This window comes from Notolepis coatsorum, assembly GCF_963971535.1.
Source record: "Notolepis coatsorum genome assembly, chromosome: 9".
Classification (NCBI taxonomy): Eukaryota; Metazoa; Chordata; class Actinopteri; order Aulopiformes; family Paralepididae; genus Notolepis; species Notolepis coatsorum.
This window is the reverse complement of record NC_140173.1, coordinates 139,284,149-139,304,012: the sequence shown is the minus strand read 5'-3', so window position 1 is coordinate 139,304,012 and position 19,864 is coordinate 139,284,149. Positions and strand designations below refer to the sequence as shown.

Genomic DNA, 19,864 nt, shown 5'->3' with positions numbered 1-19,864 from the left:
CAGCTAGTGTGAGTCGAGTGATCGGGCTGGTACACCGGTCACTTTTTTAATTTACCCTTTCTGTCTGTCTTCACCCCCCCCCCCCCCCCCCCGAGAACAGCCTGAAGTTTTCTTATCTGTGAGACTAGTCGGATGCCTTTCTGACATCTCCTCGTTCATTTATCTTCTCCTCCAGGACAGGAAGGCGGAGAGGGGGACGGCGCTGCTGGGCCTGACCCTCCGAGGAATGCAGGTTTATCAGGTGGGTACGTCTCAGGAGGAGTGGACGTGCGTCAGGCGTACGTGGAGGATGAGCGAACCTGTGTTTGCTCAGGAGGACTCTTTTTAAACCGTGGCTGGTGAAATACCTCCCTGTGTGTAGCCCATGTGTGGAATGTGTAGGGTTTGCCACCAGCAGGCCTTTCATCAGGAAGACGGAGAGGGTCTTGTCTGCCAGGGCCCATCGCCTGTTTGATCCGTCTTGTCAGAGAGGCCATCTGGGGGGGATTAGGCTTCCAGGGCTCCTGGCCCCCCGTTACAGAGCCAGCGGAGCGTGAGACGGTTACCTCCGTGGACCCCGGCCCCCCCCCGCCCGCCCTCTGACTGACGTCCAGATGGATCCAGCTAGAACAAAAAGGACTGTGAACCGTTGATAACGAATTGCCTAATTATAAGATAAGATACTGTGGACATGCGAGGAGATTATCCAGTCAAAAATCCACATGTCCTCTCTTGCACTGGGCTGCCGACTATAGAAGACTGTGGTTGCACTGGGCTGCCGATTATAGAAGACTGTGGTTGCACTGGGCTGCCGATTATAGAAGACTGTGGTTGCACTGGGCTGCCGATTATAGAAGACTGTGGTTGCACTGGGCTGCCGATTATAGAAGACTGTGGTTGCACTGGGCTGCTGTTTGTGTTACTGTATTGTTGCTGTGTGTGTGGTAGTCTGTTGCTGAGAACAGACTAGACCTTCTCTGGATAGATAAATGGCAATTATTAGAGTTGTTCCGATACCAGTATCGGAAAAGCCGCCGATACTGCCTAAAATGCTGGTATCGGTATCGGCCGATGCTGCTCTAATGCTGCGCTCCGATACCATATGACGTAATTTATCAACAACACTGCGGTCTATTGAGTGAGCGTTATAAAACAAACGTGTGCTTAATCGACCGTGAATTAAAGTGTCGATGCCGTTTGTCATTTTAACAGCAGATACTTTCTTAAAATGCCATCGTCCCGACAGAGCGGTGTTGACGGGGAGCTCGTGGGTTCGCTTGGTGGCTGGTGTTATTAGCATTGAACAGCTAACCGAAAGCTAGCTTTAACGTTACCTTGGCTAAAGTTGGGGCTATTCATAATCCAGCAATAATGGCTGCAGACCTGCAAGCAAAGTACAGCAAGTTGGCAAAGGAGTATTCGTTAAATCACAATGTCACCAGTAACGTTACAGTCTTTCCATATACCGGTAGCGTCTATACTTTCCGCAACGGAGCTCGGTTTCCGGGTTCCTCTGATTGGCCGCGACCCCCACGTGACCCGCGCTAGCACGCCCCCTTATCCACCGCTGCCGCTCGCCGCTGTGTTTGACGCTCGCTTCCTGAGTCAAGAAACGCGCCACTCTGAGTCAAGAAACGCGCTGTTGGTAACACCACCCACTTCAATGACAGAGCTCTCTTGTTTAATAATATTGTTGCGTCATCTTAATATGCTGCTTATGCAGTTATCAGCTGTATTTGGCATAGACGCCTGAGTCAAGAAATGCTATTGTCGCGCCGCCACTCTGAGTCAAGAAACGCAGCCATCTTAATATGCTGCTTATGCAGTTATCAGCTAGCTGACTAAATGTAAATCTTATGCAACGCCAGTCAAAAAACGACTGCCTCAGCAGCATCACGCATCAACTGTAATGTGGAGTGGACTTAAACATATTTACAATTAGCATTTTATAAAGTAGAACTGTAATGTTTACTTTCTCAGTCAGCGCTAAGTGCAGCATAAAGTCAAGTCCATGCCGCTCTGCCGCGCGCCCGTCAACACACAGGCGAGCGTCAACACACAGGCGAGCTGTAGCGGCAGCGGTGGATAAGGGGGCGTGCTAGCGCGGGTCACGTGGGGGTCGCGGCCAATCAGAGGAACCCGGAAACCGAGCTCCGTTGCGGAAAGTATAGACGCATACCGGTAGCTCATGCTATGCTAACCTAGCTCACGTTGACGTCGTCATTGAGACCACCTCGTGTACACAATTAATGACATGTTGCGGACAGCCATATCGGTGACAATGTTTAGCTTTTAGTGCCAAATGATAAGAGTCTGAGGCGCCGGCGGAGTCTCAAAAGAGAATGTTGAATATTTATTGTGCAAAAATCACAATAGATCCTCTGCTACTGACACGGAGCCTTGTAGACTGAGTAGGGTATATCTGCAGAGCCACTGGGTAGCGAGTGCAGCAACGTTAATGTCCGTGTGGATCATTGGAGTAGGGTATATCTGCAGTGCTGCAGCCCCATACTCATTGAATAATGATACTCTATACAATCACCTGTTGTTGAATAAATACCATTACTTTCTAGTTATTACTAAAAAACAGTATATATAAAACAGTATTTGTTTAAAAAAAAAGTATAATTTATATAAAATCGTTTTTTTTTTTTTTTTTTTTTTTTTATGCACTGGTATCGGATACGTATCGGTATCGGCCGATACCCAAAGCTTAGGTATCGGAATCGGATCGGAAAGGAAAAAATGGTATCGGAACATCTCTAGCAATTATACATAATATTCAAGGTCTTTCATGTATTCAAGTGGTTTCTGTTAGTGTAACTTCCTGTGTGTAACGACCCTGTGTGTAACGTCCCTGTGTGTAACTTCCTGTGTGTAACGTCCCTGTGTGTAACTTCCTGTGTGTAACTTCCTGTGTGTAACGGCCCTGTGTGTAACTTCCTGTGTGTAACGTCCCTGTGTGTAACTTCCTGTGTGTAACTTCCTGTGTGTAACGTCCCTGTGTGTAACGGTCCTGTGTGTAACTTCCTGTGTGTAACGGCCCTGTGTGTAACGGCCCTGTGTGTAACTTCCTGTGTGTAACGGCCCTGTGTGTAACTTCCTGTGTGTAACGGCCCTGTGTGTAACTTCCTGTGTGTAACGGCCCTGTGTGTAACGGCCCTGTGTGTAACTTCCTGTGTGTAACTTCCTGTGTGTAACGGCCCTGTGTGTAACTTCCTGTGTGTAACGGCCCTGTGTGTAACTTCCTGTGTGTAACTTCCTGTGTGTAACGTCCCTGTGTGTAACGTCCCTGTGTGTAACGTCCCTGTGTGTAACTTCCTGTGTGTAACGGCCCTGTGTGTAACTTCCTGTGTGTAACGGCCCTGTGTGTAACTTCCTGTGTGTAACGGCCCTGTGTGTAACTTCCCGTGTGTAACTTCCTGTGTGTAACTTCCTGTGTGTAACGGCCCTGTGTGTAACTTCCTGTGTGTAACTTCCTGTGTGTAACGGCCCTTTGTGTAACTTCCCTGTGTGTAACTTCCTGTGTGTAACGTCCCTGTGTGTAACGTACCTGTGTGTAACGTCCTGTGTGTAACGGCCCTTTGTGTAACTTCCTGTGTGTAACGTCCCTGTGTGTAACTTCCTGTGTGTAACGTCCCTGTGTGTAACGTACCTGTGTGTAACTTCCTGTGTGTAACGTCCCTGTGTGTAACTTCCTGTGTGTAACGGCCCTGTGTGTAACTTCCTGTGTGTAACAGCCCTGTGTGTAACATCCCTGTGTGTAACTTCCTGTGTGTAACGTCCCTGTGTGTAACTTCCTGTGTGTAACGGCCCTGTGTGTAACTTCCTGTGTGTAACGTCCCTGTGTGTAACATCCCTGTGTGTAACTTCCTGTGTGTAACGTCCCTGTGTGTAACGGCCCTGTGTGTAACGGCCCTGTGTGTAACGTCCCTGTGTGTAACGTCCCTGTGTGTAACTTCCTGTGTGTAACGGCCCTGTGTGTAACTTCCTGTGTGTAACTTCCTGTGTGTAACTTCCTGTGTGTGCTGTACGTGTTCCCAGGAGGTCGACAACATACGGCAGCTCCTCTACGACTTTCCTTGGTCCAACGTGGGACGTCTCACTTTCCTGGTAGAACTTTCCCCCCCCCCCCCCTCTCTCTTTTCACTCTCTACTAAGTGGAGGCATGCCGATGATAATTATTTAATGAGCATCTATTACACAACACTGTGAGACCCACCACTGATGTCATTCTCCTCGTTCAACCCCCCAGGGTAAGAAATTTGAGATCCAGCCAGATGGCCTGCCGTCCGCCAGGAAGCTGGTCTACTACACCGGCTCGGCGTTCCGCTCGCGTCACCTGCTGCTGCACCTGAGCTGCAGCCACCGCCTCTACCTCAGCCTGCAGCCTGCGCTCAAACACCTGCGCCAGCTGGAGGAGAGTGAAGGTACGTGAAGTAGAGCCCCCCGCCGGCGCCAGGTGTTTGGGGCCCGATACCGATATTAGGGAGTCAAATATTATTTATTATTAATAATCGGTATTATAAAATGTTAAAAGTTTGGGGGGCGTTGACTGAATTTGAGCTGGAACCAAACTAGTTTGCATTGCATTTTGTATTTTTATTTATATATTTTTTTTTTTTGGCGTTTTATCGCTTTATTTCTACTGGGCAGTCCAGTAGTGAGAGACAGAGGAGGAATGGGAGACAGAGTGGGGCGAAGACATTCGGCAAATAACGACGGGTCCGGGAATCAAACCCGGGTCGGCCGTGTGGCGGCTGAGCGCGCTATGTGGTCCCACTGGGGCGCCCTGCATTTTGTATTCTAAATAGCGTAATCTTCTGAATCTTTAATTTATTTTTATATTTAGGTATTATGGTATAGTAAAAAATCTGATAACGTTAAACCACATATTGTCTACTCTATCAAGCTAGCTATGAGATTCATGCACACAGTGCTGCTGGGTCTGTTGAGAGTATTATGACTGAGTTATATGTAAACAATGGAGTCAGAGCGCGCTCTGCTGGACGAACTGTGGTGACACCATTTCTAAATGACCCCAAGCATTTTTCTCACACTGAGGAGATATCGTTTGTTACAGGAATAATTTTAAAGGAATATTTTGGCGTTTAGAATTTTTTTTTGTGTGTATGTATGTAACATGTTTGGAGGGGAAGGGTTTTAACGTGATTCCTTCAGTCTCACTAAATTAGCATGGTAGTAGTATTAGCATAGCTAAACTGAAACCGTGGGACACAGCTAGCTGCAAGCTTATCGCTAGCAGTGGCCCATGGTTTCAGCGAGGAATGCTAACGATGCTAACATGCCATTTTAAGGCAAACTGAAGCGACAAGTGTCAAATATAAAATTCTAAATGTCAGTGTATCCTTTGGAAATAGGCCTATACATAAGCCAGTAAACATAGGCCTACATACAGTATATACTTGAGTTGTGCTTCAGGAAGGTTCTTTTTTTTTGGTGGCAAATATTATCTGTCAAGCTTGGGAGAGAAGGCAGAATGCTTTGTTTGTATTATAAGACCGAGCTGTAATCTGTATTTATGGAGTCTGTATTTAGGTATGGAAATGTATGTAATTTAGGCGGCTAGGTGGTGCAGTGGGCAAGGCGCTCGCCACCAACGCAGGAGATGCTGGGTTCGAGCCCAGCTCTCGGCGTTGCTACCAGCTTGGCTGGTCGTTCATACTAATACAATTGGTCGGGAGGTTGTGTGTGTGTGTGTGTGTGTTTCGAGAGAAGCTCCTGTCCCTCTCTCTCGCTCTCCCTCTCCATCTCTCTCTCCTCTCTATCTCTCTCTCACTCGCTCGTTCTCTGCCTCTCTCTGTCGGCACCCGCTTGAGGAAGTGTTTCCACTCGCTCTGTTGTTGCGCTACAACCATAGAGGGGCCGTTACTGCAGATCAGCTCCGTGCTACGTAGGACAGCGAGTCAAATCAGAATGGCAGAATGACTGGGGGAGGATATTGTCTCAACTGAATTGGAGCAATCAGCCAAAATGAGAATTAGAGACACAGACCCCATTGATACAAACCCCCATTGCTAGGAAACAATGCTAAACACTGGAAAAGGCCATTTATAAGACACAGGACCTTTTTAAAGGATAAAATGTAGTCCAGTCCTTGACTGGCCCCTTAGTCCTATTGCAGTTTCACGTGTGCTGAGCTTCCCTGGTACATACAGTCAAAACAAGCATTGCTGGTCTGGATCAGACGACTGATTGAAATGTGTGTCCAAAAGCACCACTATCCATGTCTTATGGTCTTAAGAGTGTGGATCTGTCTCGCAGCCTTTGTTGCATGTCTGTCCGTCTCTCTCTCCCTCTCTTCCCCCCTCTTTCTCTCTCTTCCCCCCTCTCTCTCTCTTCCTCTCTCCCTCCCTCTCTTCCCCCCTCTCTCTTTCTCTCCCTCTCCCCCCTCTTTCTCTCTCTCCCTCTCTTCCCCTCTCTCTCCCTCCCTCTCTTCCTCTCACTCTCTCCCTCCCTCCCTCTCTTCCCCTCTATCTCACTCTCTCCCCCCTCTCTTTCTATCTCTCTCTCTTCCCCTCTATCTCACTCTCTCCTCTCTCTCTCTTCCTCTCACTCTCTCTCCCTCCCTCTCTTCCCCTCTATCTCACTCTCTCTCCCTCTTCCCTCCCTCTCTCACTCTCTCTCTCCCTCTCACTCTGCCTCTCTTCCCCTCTATCTCACTCTCTCCTCTCTCCCTCCCTCTCTTCCTCTCACTCTCTCTCCCTCTCCCCCCCTCTCTATCTCTCTCTCCCTCTTCCCCCCCCCTCTCTCTCTCTCTCTCTCTCTCTCTCTCTCTCTCTCTCTCTCTCTCTCTCCCGACAGCTTCTGCTGTAATAAATAACCTCTAAAAAGCCTGTTTCCTTCCACTCCTCTCTCTCTCCAGAGAAGAAGCGCTACAGGGAGTCCTACATCAGCGACGACCTGGACACCGACCCCCCGGGCAGCGAGGGCAGCCCCGGCCTCTCCCGCCACTCCACCAGCAGCTCGGGCATCGAGGTGGACACCCGGCAACACAGCCTCTCCATGGCAGAGCTGGCGTCCATGTCGGAGGAGGCCCCGCGGCGGGCGGAGCGGTGCTTCAGCTCGGCCACCAGCCACGGCAGCTCTCACACCTCCGGCGTGGACACCGGCAGCAAGGCACGCACCGACGACGAGGAGTGCCAGGACGAAGGTTAGAGGCACCGTATTCAGCAGTTGGGTCATTTATGTTTTTATTTTTTATTTTTTATTGATCTTTTTCCCCCTCCATTTTCCTCCGATTTTCTCCCATCCCAATGTTAGTCGTTATGCCAATTCCCAATCCCCTTCCTGGTCGCTGCGCACTTACCCCCCACAGTCGGTCTGGGAGAGTGGAGGCTATCACGTGCTTCCTCCGACACACGTCCAGCCAATCAACCGCTTCTTTTCACCTGGCAGCGCGGATTCTCACTGAGAGGGCGTAGCGTGTGGAAGGATCCCACTATCCCACTCAAGTCCTATCCGCGCTTAGCAGGCGCCCCGACCGAACTGTAGGAGTCGCTGTTTACAACGACCCGGACCCACCCCGCCAGCTTCTCCCACCCTCTAATACTGCCAATTGTATTAGTGTGAACGGCCAGCCAAGCTGGTGACAACCCCGGAGCTGTGAGCTGGATTCGAACAGGCGAATCTAGCCGCTCCGGGGTTTGGTGACGAACGCAATCTCTGTTACGCCACCTGACCGCCCATTCCAGGCAGCTTTCAATAAATGTTGGTGGTGAGGCCCACCAGGCCAGACGTTGTGACTTTGTGTTTGAATGGTAAGATTGATGACAGTCCCTTTTTTTGTTATTTAATTTATTTTTCTCACAAGTGTTGTTTTTGTTTGTGTGGTTTTTTTTTATTTATTAAAAATAGAATTACTAAAGAAAGAAAACATAGAATAGGCTTAAAGTCATGGGGCTGTCGGTTTATCGCATTAATTAGATTAATTAATTACACAGCAAATTATCGCGTTATGAAAATTAACTAAAAATTAATAAAAAAATTATTTATCTATTTTTTATTTTTATAATTTCTTTTTTATCTCATTCAATCCATAAGAACGTAGAATACACATTTACAGACTTTTTTTTAATATGGGCCATTTGTATGTTCTTGGTATCTGATTCTAGGGACATCTATGGATCTCAGTGAATGTATTCCCAGTGTCAGAAATACTGTGTCTGTTACTAGGCTTGAGTAAATTGTAATGAACCAAATGAGAATATCAATTAAATTTTTTTTTATCTTTGACTGTGAATAACACCATGCTCAAATTGACCAGACCTAAGCAAATGAAGAAATGGAAGATGATTAAACAGAAGGTTTTGTATACAGTACTGCATTCTGCCATCCGGACACATACAATTTGAAATATGATTATAGAATATAGTATATCGGGCATAAAATGGTTATGCCATTAAAATGCGATTAATTAGATTAATTAATTACAAATCCTGTAATTAATTAGATTAATTGTTTTAATCGCCTGACAGCACTTCAGTCATGATCATAATACTATAATGAGTACTATAATGAGTACTGTAATGAGTACTGTAAGGAGTACTGTAAGGAGTACTGTAATGAGTACTATAATCCCACCCTAAACATCTCATTTTGGTGCTTGAATGAACGGTCTGTGTTAAATCACGAGGGATTAAGAGCAGCTGTCTGACTCCTCTGGCATGTAACTTCTTAAGTCCTGTGGAAAGACATGCATGATTGGAATTTCTCTCAAGATAAGATACTGTAAGTCAACAATGTCTTCATCAGCTATTTATTTTCTATTCCCAGGCCCTGTTTAACATTGTCTGGCGTGATGTTGACTGGTAGGCCTACATGCCATCATGTCAGATTGATTTAGTATTGAGAAGCACTGTGCTGCATCCTCTCACCAGGCCCTAATCCAAATGTATGGGGCAGGTGTTTTAGCTTAAAAAAAGCAGAACTATGGGGCGGCTAAGTGGCGCAGTGGGCAAGGCGCTCGCCACTAACGCAGGAGATGCTGGGTTCGAGCCCAGCTCTCGGCGTTGCTTCCGGCTTGGCTGGTCGTTCATACTAACACAATTGGCAGTATTAGGGGGTGGGAAAGCCGGTGGGTGGGGATCGGACGTTGTGGACAGCGACTCCTACAGGTCGGTTGGTGCGCCTGTACAGCAGAATCAGGAAGCGACGGGGGCGGCGTGTCCCTCCCACGCGTTACTCCTCGCCGCTGAGAGATCGCGCTGTGCAGGTGAAAAGATGCGACAGGCTGCCTCCTCGTGTACCGGAGGGGACACGTGATGCAAGGCTTGGTCCTCACTGCAGCCGGCCAGTGGGAGGCATGGTCTAGCAACGTTCGAGACAGGGGAGGGGAGAAAAAGTAGATAAAAAATAAAAAATAAAAAAAAGCAGAACTATGAGCTTTCCAAAACAGGAAGCTCACAGTATAATCAGATGTGTCTTCATCTGTTCTACTGAGGAAATGGTTACAAACTGTATATCATATGAAAATGTATTACGCATGTAAACGGGACACCTTTAGATGACGGGAGGGAGCCCCATGTGATTGGATTGGAGCCTGGTGGTGAGAGGATGCACCAGTGCAGCACAGTGCTACGTTTTAAAGCAATCGGTGAAACGATGGCCTGTGTTTAGTCCACATCACAGCAGACGATGTTAAAAGTGAACCTTTTAACCTTAAAGGAACACGCCAACATTTTGGGAAATTAGTTTACCGTCTTCTCTAGCTTAGCACAATGAATGGAAGCGGACAATGCCTAGGAGGCTAACCGGCCATGTCCGCTTCCATTCATTGTGCTAAGCTAGGCTAACGTGCTGCAGCCCAATAGCGTTCTACTGAACGCACAGAGAGGAAACTGGTATCTATCTAGTTGTCTCTCTCTGGAGAAGACGGTAAGCTAATTTCCCCCAAATGTTGCCGTGTCTTCACTCCTCCTTCCACTCCTGCTCTCCTCCACCACCAGAGGTCCAGGTCAGCGTGGCCGGCGGTCCCGGGGAGGTGTTGGTGGACGACCCCGACGAGATGTTCCGATTGGCCGAGCTGCTGGAGGGCGTGTCGGTGGATTCCCCCGAGCTGACCTCGGAGACCCACTGGTCACTGCGTTCAGATGGTAACGGTCGTTGGATCATATTTTTCTCATCCCTCCACTGAAAGTAATGACGATTTATAAACGATTTCCCCCTCGGTTGACCGATTTTTCAGAGCTTTTTGTTTGTTTGCTCACCACCAGGGACCCAGGAGGAGTCGTCTGCCACAGACGGCCGTGAGGATCCAGAGACGTTACGCAGCCAGGAGGAGGACGCACCAGGGCAGGTGAGTCCCCTCTGTCCTCCTTTGCTGTTGGATGTTCCTCGCTCTCTCTACTGGGGTCTATATTTCTAATACGCCTCTTGTCTCTATTCCAGGCGGCGCTGAAGTCCAGGGCCCACCACGGCTGTACTGTGGACCGACACAGCCAGAGTCTGGACGACGTGCGCCTGTTCCCCCCCCCCGTCCCGCTGGGGACCGCGGTGCCACCGGACTCCTCCCACCACAGCTACACATTCGGGCTCCCGGACCCGGACCCCCAGGAGGCCAGGGGCCACAGTTACTACCTCCCCCTACACTGCCAGCCAGCCAAGCCTTCCTTCTACGGCCGCCGGTCGACCAACTGCCTCTCCCTGGACCTGCTGGACCTGCTGGGGGACGAGCAGCTGCTGGAGTTCATCCTCTGAGTCTCCACGGAGCTCTGCCTGCCTCCCAGTTCATCCTCTGAGTCTCCACGGAGCTCTGCCTCCCTCCCAGTTTATCCTCTGAGTCTCCACTGAGCTCTGCCTCCCTCCCAGTTCATCCTCTGAGTCTCCACTGAGCTCTGCCTCCCTCCCAGTTCATCCTCTGAGTCTCCACTGAGCTCTGCCTCCCTCCCAGTTCATCCTCTGAGTCTCCACGGAGCTCTGCCTCCCTCCCAGTTCATCCTCTGAGTCTCCACCGAGCTCTGCCTCCCTCCCAGTTCATCCTCTGAGTCTCCACGGAGCTCTGCCTCTCTCCCAGTTCATCCTCTGAGTCTCCACGGAGCTCTGCCTCCTCCCAGTGACACTCGCATGCAGAGGGGCGGTACCTAACTCTGGACATCTCTTTTTTTTTTGATCCACTTTTTCTCCCATTTTCTATATTTTTCTCCCATCCCAATTTCGTATCGTCCAATTCAACCCTCCCCTGTCACGAACGCTGTTTCTTGCCTCCCACAAGCTGGCTGCAATGTGGACTAAGTCATACATAGCACAAGTCCCCTCCGGTACTTGAGGTAACAGCAGTCGCATCTTTTCACCTGCGCAGCTCGATCTCTCACTGGCGAGGAGTAACGCGTGGGAGGCTCACGCTGCCCCCGACACTTCCTGATTCTACTGCGCAGGCGCACCAACCGACCTGTAGGAGTCGCTGTCCACAGCGCCCGATCCCCACCCATCAGTTTCCCACCCCCTAATACGGCCAATGTGTATTAGTACGGACGACCAGGTAAACTGAAAGCAAATGTGGAGCGCTGGGCTTGAACAGGCGAGCCCAGCGTCTCCAGATTTCGTGGTGAGTGCCTTGCCCACTACGCCACGTAGCCGCCCAACTCTGGACATCTCTTTTGGTGGTACATGATTTCTCCTTGTGATGGTGACGAGGGAGGCGTGGCGAGGGAGGCGTGGCGAGGGAGGCGTGGCGAGGGAGGCGTGGCGAGGGAGGCCTAGCGAGGGAGGCGTGGCGAGGGAGGCGTAGCGAGGGAGGCGTAACGAAGGAGGCGTAGCGAGGGAGGCGTGGCGAGGGAGGCGTAGCGAGGGAGGCGTGGCGAGGGAGGCGTGGCGAGGGAGGCGTGGCGAGGGAGGCGTGGCGAGGGAGGCGTAGCGAGGGAGGCGTGGCGAGGGAGGCGTGGCGAGGGAGGCGTGGCGAGGGAGGCGTGGCGAGGGAGGCGTGGCGAGGGAGGCGTAACGAAGGAGGCGTGGCGAGGGAGGCGTGGCGAGGATGTTCCTTTTCACAAATTCTTTTTCTTGTGCTATTTTAGTGTAAACCTGCAAATATATGAGCTAGATAAGCGAGGCCCTAAATCCAGCAGCATTTCAATCAACCCGACCCATCATATTTATTGATATATTTCTTTTGTTACTGTATATTGTGTACATACTTGCATTATTTTATTACCTATTTCTACTTTTGTGAACTGCAGTCGTTATAGAAACAAATTGTTACCGTTAGGGATTTGGAAGGTTTACAACATTTTAAAAACGTATTGAATGGATGAACAATTCCAAATATGAATCGGAGAGTCTGTGCTTCCGTAAGTAACTAACCTGCTGTATGGAATATGAGAAACATGACCGGGACATATTCTCGCCACATATTCCTTGATGTTGGGTGATTTTATACATAACATTTTATAAGATTCTGAATGTTTTTGTATTGTATGTTTGAAGATATTCAGTAACCAGGTTTAAAACAATAAGAAAAGAGCATGAAATCTCACTTCCACATGTTTTCTTGTTTCAACCCAAATCAATGAATCATGTGGAAAATATTTTTTTTGTAAAAATATGTTATTTTGTACGTTCACTCATCATCCTATATTGTCTCCTTTCGTAAACTAGAGCAGCGCAGTATTACTTGTAAAGCACTATTTCTGTATATGAAGTGTATAATGGATCTATTTTTGTATTATATAACCCACAGACAAAAGGGCCTTTCTCTCAAGACGTGATTGTCAATAACTGCTTTGTAACTTCTAATAGACCTGTTAAGCCTGTTTAGATAAGAGTGATCCGATCTCTGTTCAAAAACAAAATAGAAATATTTGCCTTCAGTGATACATTTAAAGAAACATTTCTATCCATTAGTTCAGAGCTCACAGTCACCACTGACCCATTCTCTACATGTTTTTTTTATGATAATGAAAATAAATTATAAATGCAGCAACGTGTCAAATGGTCCTCTTGTCTTTCTTTTTTGTAATGTTTTTTAAATGTTAAATTAAATTACTGAATGAATACCCTTCCAAATGTAACAGTTGGAATCTAGATGCGTATAGAATATCTAGTTGTACAGAACATGCTCATGATGATGAAAACAACTTTTATATCGGTGACCGGGCCTGTTCTAAATACTGATATTACTCTGAATATGATGAGTGATGGGCCTGTTCTAAAAACTGATAATACTCTGACAATGATGGTGCACAAAATGAAGAGATGGCGCCATCTAGTGGGTGAACAGATATCAACCAGAACATACCTGATCCATGAGAGTTCTATTGAGAAGAACGTTTAGTTACTTGTTCTAATTTCTCATTTGGATAAGGAGGTTGACATACCAACCATACAAATGTCTCACGTACCACTGATTAAATTAACAGACCCCTCCTGGCTGGAGGTGAAATCCAGCTTTGATGGCCAAACAATGAATGGACATCTAACATTAGGTCAAGATTTCTGGTTATTCAGCGGTCGGGTGGCGTAGCGGCGATTGCGCTCGTCACCAATGCAAGAGGCTGCGGTCTCGACTCCCGGAGTCAGCATTGCCTGCGGCTTGGGCCGGTCGTCATACTAACTCGTTTGGCTGAGTTAGCGGGAGGGAAGTCGAGGGTGGTAATCTGCCACCCTTGGACAGCGATGCCTACAGGTCAGGTCTGGGCGCCTGCTCAGCGAAAGGCAGGAAATGGTGAAGGCAGCGTGACCTCCCACGCATTACGCTTCACCAGTGAGAGTCCTCGCTGCCAGGTGAAAAAAGAGCCACTGGCTGTCTCTGCATGTGTCGGAGGAAGCCTGCGGTGGACTTCAGGGTTCCCTTGTACCGACCAGTAGGAGGAACATGCGCACAACAAACCAGGTAGGGGAGGGGGGGGAATTGGCATAATGACTAAATTGGGATGGGGAGAAAAATTGTAAAATCAGGCGGAGAAAAAGAGGATAAAAAAATGTCTGGTTATTCCACTGATACAACAGTACCCTTTTAGAGAATGATGGATAACAAGGCATTGTATAGTCTCAGTACAAACACACAAAGATGAGTCATAACATTATATTTGTTATTTGATTATAGCTTATATAATTCTTTTTGCCCAGGTTGGACTTTCAGGGCCGACATAGCAGTGTTGCCGTATAAGGTATATTGTCATGATGTAACCAGTGGCCTGGTTTGCCTACAAGCGAGACTAAATAATCTAAGTTCATAAAGTCAATCTTGGTTTTAACCATCGCCATTTACAACATGTGTATTTTCTTCATGTTCCCGAGGAGCAAAACATGACAAAGGCAGTTTCCCATTGTTCCTTTAATTGGTTGTAATCTTGTTCAGATACGGATATTGGTATTAAAATTCCTCTTTAAAGAGTAAGACCAGTAGATTGTACAAACGATGGATAATCATGCACACCCCCATGCTCACTTTACCACACACTAGGGCTGTCCCCGACTATGGATAGTCGACTATGATTGGCCGAAATGAGCCGATTAGCTTCATGTCTGAAGGAGTCGACGGAAGGCTTCTTGTCCTCTGAAAAAGCATGCAATTGGTCCACTGATGGATACATCTTGATATTTGTCTAGTCTAGTGTGTTCATTAGATGGGTGAAATCCTCTTTCAGTGCCTCTGTGCCTGTTTTCTTAGGCAGTTAGCCTCTGGTATGCGTGCCATTAGCATTAGCCACGTTTCTAGGCCTCTTTTCTTTTGGAAAGAATGATTGTATTCGACTAAGAGGTTGGCAGTCGAGTCGACTACGGCTCGTTTCGGTCGATTAGTCGACTATTCGACTAATAGGGGTCAGCCCTACCACACACACACTCTCAATAGCAAAGCATGTTCATCACCGTAATTAGACTATGGCTACAATAAGGAGAATGGTACTCTAGTATGTCTCTATATACATGCTAAAACAGCAGTACATACAGCACAGAAATCAACCCAGTACTCAAAAAGCAAAGAACAGAAAGGAGGACATATTTTGTGCAAATATGTTTGCTATGACCAGGGATTATAAATTAAAAACTTGACTGGAAGTCACCCCAAACCAAATTGACTCAAGTGTCAAGAGTTTGCTGATCTAAGATCGTATCCGACTCCCGCATTTTAATATTTGAGATGGTCACAGAAAGGAGACCAGTGATCCCAGATCAGTGCCCTGGTTTGATCCAAGGAGAATAACAGACGCATCGATGTCCCAAAACATCACACCGGGGGTAGGTTTTACATGTGGTTCTTACAAAGTGGCTCATGGGACTTTTACCACAGGACATTCTCTTGAGTGACCTACATTTTGGTAGGACGTTTATTCTCCATTAAAAGATGAAAGTTTAATGCCAGTAAGGCACTGAGAGAAAAAAAACACACAGTGTAACATGACTACTGGCACCAGGAACTGAGACTGGTGTGTTACATTTTTGTGTATTCCTACTGGATACTATTTCACTAGTAGTAGTAGTAGTAGTGTGCAGTTCTAGAGTAAAGGCAGCTGCAAGCCTACAAGTGATCCAGTTCCCACCGGTCTCAGCCACTGATGGGCTCCGTGAGAACATCCTGGAGGGCCACATAGCAAACATGACAAAACACTGCTCTTCAGCTTCAAATGCACAACATTATGTCGACCCCTTAAACCCCGATCCGTTTGTGGGCCATAAAGGACATGTTACGTTGACACTATACTGTCCTACTAATAAAAGCTATTAGAGGGGAGTGTTTATAAGAATACCTTGACATATTAAATCTTAGTCTGGTATTCTTCACCAAGCTGTTTTTCAAATCACAAGGGAAACATTTTCCCTCCATTAACTGTTTAAAAGCCTTGCTGCTAGCGTTCCACATTAAAACCAGTGATCAGCCACAAGCTAGCTGGCCAGCACTGCCTCTGCGTTTCAAGCCTACTTGCCTCATAATGTCCTGTGAGGAGAGATAACCAACTTGAACTAACACATCAAGGTTCGTCTTTTAGCTATCAATTCATGTAGAAGGCTAAAGGCTTACACTATTACCGGTACACTAAAAAAAACACTAATTTTAGCAAAGTTTTCTTGACTCAAACGAAAACCTTCCCATTTCAAACCCACTAGATTTTTGGTGGTTTTCTCGTAAAGGGATCAGGGCTGACCTTCGAATTCAAAGCTTCGGGGCCGAGATTCGATTTAAATTCGAAGCTTCGAGATAAAAAAAAAAATATATATATGTACCGTAATTCCTCTAATAGTGACCGGTATTCAATTACAAACCGGGTCTCTATTAATGGCCGGGTGTGCTCTTGAGCTAAGCAATTATAAGCCGACCTCCTAATACAAGCCGGGTTACTAATATACTGAGCTGCATACTGAGCTGCTAAGGTAAAGTTACTTGATTTCACTTTGAAAACGTTGAAATTACCAGTGACCACCTGTAATTGCACTGTTTACTATTTCATACAGCACTTGGTTTCAATAAATGAACCCAGTACATTTTACTGGGTTCAAACTGACACAAAATGTTGATTTATTCATTATGATGTTTGAAAATTAGAAATATAGGCCTCTCTCTTATACATGCCTTACGGTATATATATTATTAATAAAAGAAAATTATATATATATTTTTTTTTAATGTTGTGGGACTTGTACAGCACTTTGTTCAACTTGGTCAGTGCTGTAAAGTTTAAACCTTTTTAAATCTTACAAACAAAACACTTTGCTTTCATGAAATATTGTAAGCAGTCATTTGAGGCTTTATAAAAGCAGCACAATGAACACAAATCTGTCAGTGCCGAGTCCGACCTCATCTTAAATAACAAACAGCATTGCTTGTTGTAGTTAACAAAGAGAGGCAGAGTTGCTTTTGCACAAAAAAAAAAATAAGAATTCATATATATATTTTTTAATAATCAAATTTTATTTTCATATTCGAATCCCATGCCCATCGAACGAAGCTTCGAAGTATTTAAGACAGCCCTTATACACTGGACACTTACTGAAGCGGTTGAGAAATCACATTACAATAGAAACCCAAAGTAGAAACAACACTACACATCTTCCAGTCAATAGTTTAATTAGGTGAAAGGTGTGTGTGTGTGTAAAATTGTATGTATTGTATGTATTGTATGTTCCAAGCAGCAGCCAAATCCTGACTTAATCTGCTGTGTGTGTGTGTGTGTGTATGTAAGGTTGTTTAAACACATTCATTAGTCTTAAAAACAGGTGCCAAAGCAAAGTCTTCCCTGGCATTTTGTGTGTAGCGAGGGATGGAAGAGGATGAAACAGAGGGCGGACAACAGCAATGGAGGACGAAGGCGCTGCTACAACTACAGTACATACTTTACATGTTGCTGCTCGGCGAGGGGCTGTTGGGTATTTGGGTGAGTGTATGTGCGGGGGTCAATGTTCTAGAACAACACAACTTGGGAGTAACTGTCCCAGGAAAAGGAAAAAAGCAGCATGACTTGAAAAATAAAATCCCTTTAGTTTCATATCCAGTGCAGGTTTTCTGTCAGACAGCTGGTAGGAACACGGCCATGCGGTCAGGAGGACGCCACACAGACGGGGACCTGGTTTGAGCCGAGGATGCGGCCACACTCCTCTCTACCTCCATGAGTGAACTAGGTGGACGATCATGTGGCTTTGCTTTGATCTCCAACATGCAACATGTGGCTCTGGTGTGGGCGAGTCCCTAATCTGACCAGCCGCGTCACGGTTTGTCGTTTAGGGCGGCCGAGTGCAAAACAGCCATTCTGGCTCCGTGGCGTGGAGTGGGTCATAACATTCTAGATTAAAAAGTATGAATAAAAGATAATTCATTCAGAACACAGAGTAACTTGCTCATACATAATACAATGTACAAGCATACTGTATACACACACGGGGAAAAAAATCAATTACAGAGAAGCTTAGTAAGCACACAGAACATGTATAATGTGTGGCCTGAGATGAGCTTTAAAACATCTTGAACGTGCAACAGGGATGTACCGATAGCCGTCCTGCAGGGCCAGCACGGACTCCCAGGCAGTTAAAAGGAGACTTGACATTTGGAATCTTAATTACTTCACTGACACTTGGCAAAATGGATTGTTAGCATCCCTCACTGAGAGCCTCCATTTTGAGGGAGAGTGACGGATATAACACAATGTCAAATGTAACGCTGGAAACCTCCCCCCCCACAATGTGAAAACAATTGAGGAAAATAACCAATGAAAATATTTAAATGTCTCCTTTTGGGTTTAAGTACCTGTTGATTAGACGCAGCGCTGTAACATCTAATCAAGACTTATCAATTTGAACATCGATGATGAATTTGCACCAAATAATATAATGGGATCACAGATATAAACGGGTTCCTTTTGAAATTATAATACGTTTTGTCTAATTGGAGTTCATTACCATCTTAGTTTTAGCAGTTACATTTTTGTTTTGTTTTTATCTTATTGGATTACCTTAATCTTTGTTTGATTATTGTGATGTCTATCTATTCTTGCTTTGGTTGTTTAGTTTCAATGAAGTTGCTTCACAAGTTGATAGGATTGCTTATCGGATTGCGATAAAAAACTAAAACGATTCTCTCCATTTAGATCTAATGTCCTCCGTTATGATAAAATGGCAGCAAATCAAGTCACTTTTCTTAGTTACACACAACTCTTGGAACTTTCCCCAGACAAAATTCCAATAACCTATTCTTTTGGCGTGATACACAATATGGTCTATCGGTGCATCTAGTCTATATCAGAGTAACTATCCTTACATTTAAACTGTACAATGAACCACACAAAAGAGAATTGTTACAAGAAAGAAAAATGGCACCGATACATTCTGCCGTCTATCCTATGGCTGGCTCCAAGACATCAAATCATTTAGTGGACATCAGTGAATAAAAGGTTCCCGAATTCAAACATTCTTTGTTCGGGATGTTCTTATAAGTGTACGGCTGTCAAATGAACCATAACAGCTGATTAGGACTGTGGGAAAAGTAAAACAAAAAACACTAAAAACCAAAGAGAACGGCTTAGTGTTTTAAATTGGGAGGATTTGAACCTGAACAAGTCAACGTTTAAGATGTAAAACATTAATGATCACAATAAGGACAGATGATCCCATTAACATACAACAAAGTAAGTAGCAGAAGGCCACAAATACAGACCTAAAGAAATCTAACTCTGATGTCACAACAGACACCATTCTGGCCAGAATTGTTTTAAGCCGGCCAACTGTATTTTATAGCACAGAAAGACAGGCTGAAGGAGGTTGGTTTCCTCCCAAGTGACAAGCAGACCAACACCAGCTACTCATTTGAAACCCTGCTACATCACACTGTTGAGGTGACCTTTAAAATCTGTCCTCCCGTGTCAAGATCAATGCCTTGGACAAGACAATTTTGAAAGAACAATTGGGCAGCTACTACCCTTTTCAAATCAATATCCCCATTCCTACAGAAATAGCTTTCTGTTGAGGGGGCCGCGTCACATACTGTACCTCCATTCTCTTCGATGCAGGACAGTAAGTAAAACTATACATAGTTTTGTACTAAATGTCTACTACTGTGTGGTTTTCCTATTGCATTTTACACTATAAAAAGGAGGTGTCCAGAGTTCAAAGTGGCATTAAGAGATATTTCAAAATGTTGGACCCCTAGCCTTATTTCCTATTTACCAATGATGTTGTTGGTTGATATTGTAACTTCTCAGCACAATTCATGCTATTCATGCCGTTTACCCCCAGCTCCGACTAGTTAAATGTATAATATATGGACTGCATTTATATAGCGCTTTTATCCAAAGCACTTTATAACTTATGCCTCACATTCACTCACACATTAACTCATTGGGGGCCAAACACGTAATAAAAAGTGTTTCACCACCATTCTAAACGATCATCCGGATCACTCTAGCCGCCCCTGGCTCGTTTGCCTATGTTGGAATTGCAATGC

The 19,864-nt window shown here is 45.9% G+C and overlaps 1 protein-coding gene across 2 annotated transcripts in view; it reads left to right on the top strand.

Annotated features, from left to right (window-relative positions):
- The window catches only part of LOC311234448 (FERM domain-containing protein 6), a 41,529-nt gene extending 29,864 nt beyond the window's left edge, over positions 1-11,665 (top strand). For both annotated transcript variants that reach the window (XM_084321627.1, XM_084321626.1), the window contains exons 8-14: positions 176-241; positions 4,024-4,092; positions 4,235-4,409; positions 6,866-7,153; positions 9,948-10,094; positions 10,215-10,297; positions 10,390-11,665. In XM_084321627.1, the coding sequence (XP_084177753.1) occupies positions 176-241; positions 4,024-4,092; positions 4,235-4,409; positions 6,866-7,153; positions 9,948-10,094; positions 10,215-10,297; positions 10,390-10,698 (1,137 nt within the window). In that variant the 3' untranslated portion in view covers positions 10,699-11,665. The remainder of the gene's footprint in view (positions 1-175; positions 242-4,023; positions 4,093-4,234; positions 4,410-6,865; positions 7,154-9,947; positions 10,095-10,214; positions 10,298-10,389) is intronic.
- Positions 11,666-19,864: the final 8,199 nt, after the last annotated feature.